A 3,008-nucleotide genomic window follows, 5' to 3' on the forward strand; every position below is an offset into this window, starting at 1 on the left:
GGGCGGGTCTCCATTGTCCTGGTAATTGAACACAGCCAGTATCACATCAAACGCTCCAATCCACACTATGGAGTTGGCCTTGGCGCCCAGGTACATGTAGCCCAGGTATGTGGTGGCGACAATGGAACCGCTCGTGGCTATGCTCTGGTCCAATGGGAATACACAAGAGTTAAAATTTAACAACAAGGAGTAAATGAGAAGTTATAATCGAGAGATGACACCGGCACTGATTGACAGATACTTTATCATGTATGATACTACTAAACGTAGCCTATGTGTGAGATGTGTATGTGCATACTAATGCAGCAACGGTACAGATACACAACTGAATGTGAAATCATATACAAATCAAGAATGTCTCATTGGAGATGAATGGCGGCGTAGGTGTGACAACCGAAAGACAGTACCCATGCATCTGAAGGACAAGTGTAAGTGAGTAGTACTACTTAAGGGGATCTAGGCTCTGAGTGTAGTGGTCTAACTTTAACCTTTAACGAGTACTAGGAGTGAACCGTGCACATTCATCGTAAGCTCGTCAAAGGCGTATGTGTATACCCCCTTAAAAAAAGAGAATTAACCAATTAGAAAATACAGCTGAGAGATACCGCTAGTCAATCAATCAAGCAAGCCACTCGTCCCTACCTTATCCACCGCATTAGTGTACCGTATGCACAAGGCCACCAAAATGCCCCCTGCCGAGCCCAGAAAGGCCACACAGCAGGTGACCCCGGACCAGCCGTGCAGCACATTCACGTATCCGGGAGAGTGGTACATGGCAATAGGTAGGTAGATGCAGATGGAGTATATGGCCAGTTGGACATTCCGGTCCCACACAGTCAGGAGCACGGCCGACGTGGTTTTCTTGAGCACCTATGGCATTTTAACGGGACATGAGATACAGGTCTTTTGATACATATGTAAAGGGAGCAAACTACTGGTCCCGTATGATAAAGCCCAGGCGTACGACAGAACACAGCATGAGAAGGACAACAGTCCAAAAGTCCAAAAGGGTATGGAAATGGTGCACCTGGACGGAAGTCATTCGGTGCACGTAGAGCTTCGTTGTCATATGCACAGTGTGTGCATGAGCAACACAACCCCACTAAACTCATAAATTCGGACGCGTTTGTATGTAAGTGTATATTCTGCCATAGACTGTGCCTTTGAAAAGTACACACTAGCTATGTCTACGCCCAACAGTCATACAACTCCACACAGTATATCCTTTTCAAGGTTCAAAATAGATGGCAATTCTGCGTGCATACAGTCCTACGGTCCCACACATCACACCATCTAAAGGCAGACGATAAGTAAGCTGCGCCAAATGAATACAGCCCTCCACACCATACCTTCTCAAAGTAGACACTTATAAACCCGGACAGTAAGACCTCGCCCATCACCGCAGTGATGCCAATCATGAACTCTGAGCTCACACCGTCGTCAAAGGCATTCGCAGACACAGGCTTCGTCTCCAAGGAGATGAGTGTGGCACCAGAGACTACCAGCAACAGCGCACGCCACTTCCGCGCCGCGAGTTTCTTGCCCACTATAAAGTATGCAAACAGGGCTGTTGATAGGACCTGTATATAGAGGTGAGTGTATGGGACAGTTATCACGTGTTGAGTATGTGGGATATTGTCGAATGTGAGGTTGTATATGGTCTTGAGTGTGGTGTGGTGGCATATGGTTCAGGGTTTTGGGTTTTGGTGTGGTGACATAGGGGGGTTTCCAGCTCACAGCCAGAAACACTATACAGGGCAAAGGGAAGTGAAGCTGGTTGTGCACAACTGAAGCTTGTTTGTTAGTGTCGTTATTGTTTGTCTGGTACTGTATATAGTGGTAACAACTCACGGGGAGAACTCCTAAAGCCTGTGACGAACAATGACATGCGGTGATTGTGGTCTCGTACTCATTACGTAGATATGAACATACACGCGGAGGGTTTAACGTGGTCAAAGAGACCATGCAAAGGACCTGCCGTGTGACATGGCAACCACGCCTCAGTGATAGGCATGTATCAAACGGCACAGAACCACATGAATGAGAGCACGTCGCCCAGAACGCAGGTACAGTGACGTGCACAAGGGTTCGGTTCAAATTAACATGTCCTACTTAAGGGGCGTCGTCTGGGCAGAACAAGCCCAGGCCCACTTCATTATCGGACAGTGTCTATATCATTAACTATGCTTCTGTATGGTGAGTGTATTGGAGCGTGAGTGCTCACCCTGATGGGCGATGAACTTCCGCCATCGCGCACACACACTCAGATGACACGCCAACACTGCGTTCACATACATACAGACACACATGCAAATGAGAACTGTGAACTGCGGCCTATTGTGGACAGGCTAGACCACGTACAGCTGCACCCATTGCCCTATATTTCGGGTCACTGGACAACATAAATGAGGACAAAACTTCACACATGGTACACATCAAGCCACACCTCTTCGAAAAGTACGTCACCTTTATTACACGGCTACACCTCTGTAGGCATATAATTCTCTTAGACGCCTTGGGCCAAACGCTCGCATTGTACCTACTATACACTCAGTCATGTGCTTACATTGTACCTACCTTGCACTGAGCGAAAACGGTGAAGAGTCCAGCATCTATCCGTTCCAAAGCTACATAGCTGAGCAGATTCATTACCAGGTATACCACAGCGGGCACTACCATGGGAGCTGACGTCTGTGCACGTGTTAAAGTACACGCGAATGTGTCAGAGTGAGAAGCGCACATATTCACTAGTACATGCTCGCATTCACAAGTATGTCTTGTCTATCTGTGATCAAATATAGAAATATACAACAAGCGTATATCAACTAACAAGCGAGGATAACTGTATCTAATTGCATGTGATTGAAGACAAACAAGTATATGTACGTTTATATGGATAAATTTAAGTCCAATCATACTTGTAAACATACAATTCGATCTTGATAAACACATAGGTCTATACATATATTCACATAAAGATATGGTGCATAAGTGTGTGTTTATATATA

The 3,008-nt window shown here is 46.1% G+C and overlaps 1 protein-coding gene across 1 annotated transcript; it reads right to left on the bottom strand.

The window, feature by feature from the left end:
* Positions 1–642: 642 nt before the first annotated feature.
* SARC_01676 (hypothetical protein) lies at positions 643–2,679 on the bottom strand (the record flags this gene model as incomplete). Its single annotated transcript, XM_014304577.1, has 3 exons — positions 643–870; positions 1,350–1,580; positions 2,578–2,679. Coding segments are annotated over 3 exons (561 nt in total), but the record flags the coding sequence as incomplete, so codon positions are not given.
* Positions 2,680–3,008: the final 329 nt, after the last annotated feature.

Source organism: Sphaeroforma arctica (genome assembly GCF_001186125.1).
Source record: "Sphaeroforma arctica JP610 unplaced genomic scaffold supercont1.69, whole genome shotgun sequence".
In the NCBI taxonomy this organism is placed as follows: domain Eukaryota; class Ichthyosporea; order Ichthyophonida; genus Sphaeroforma; species Sphaeroforma arctica.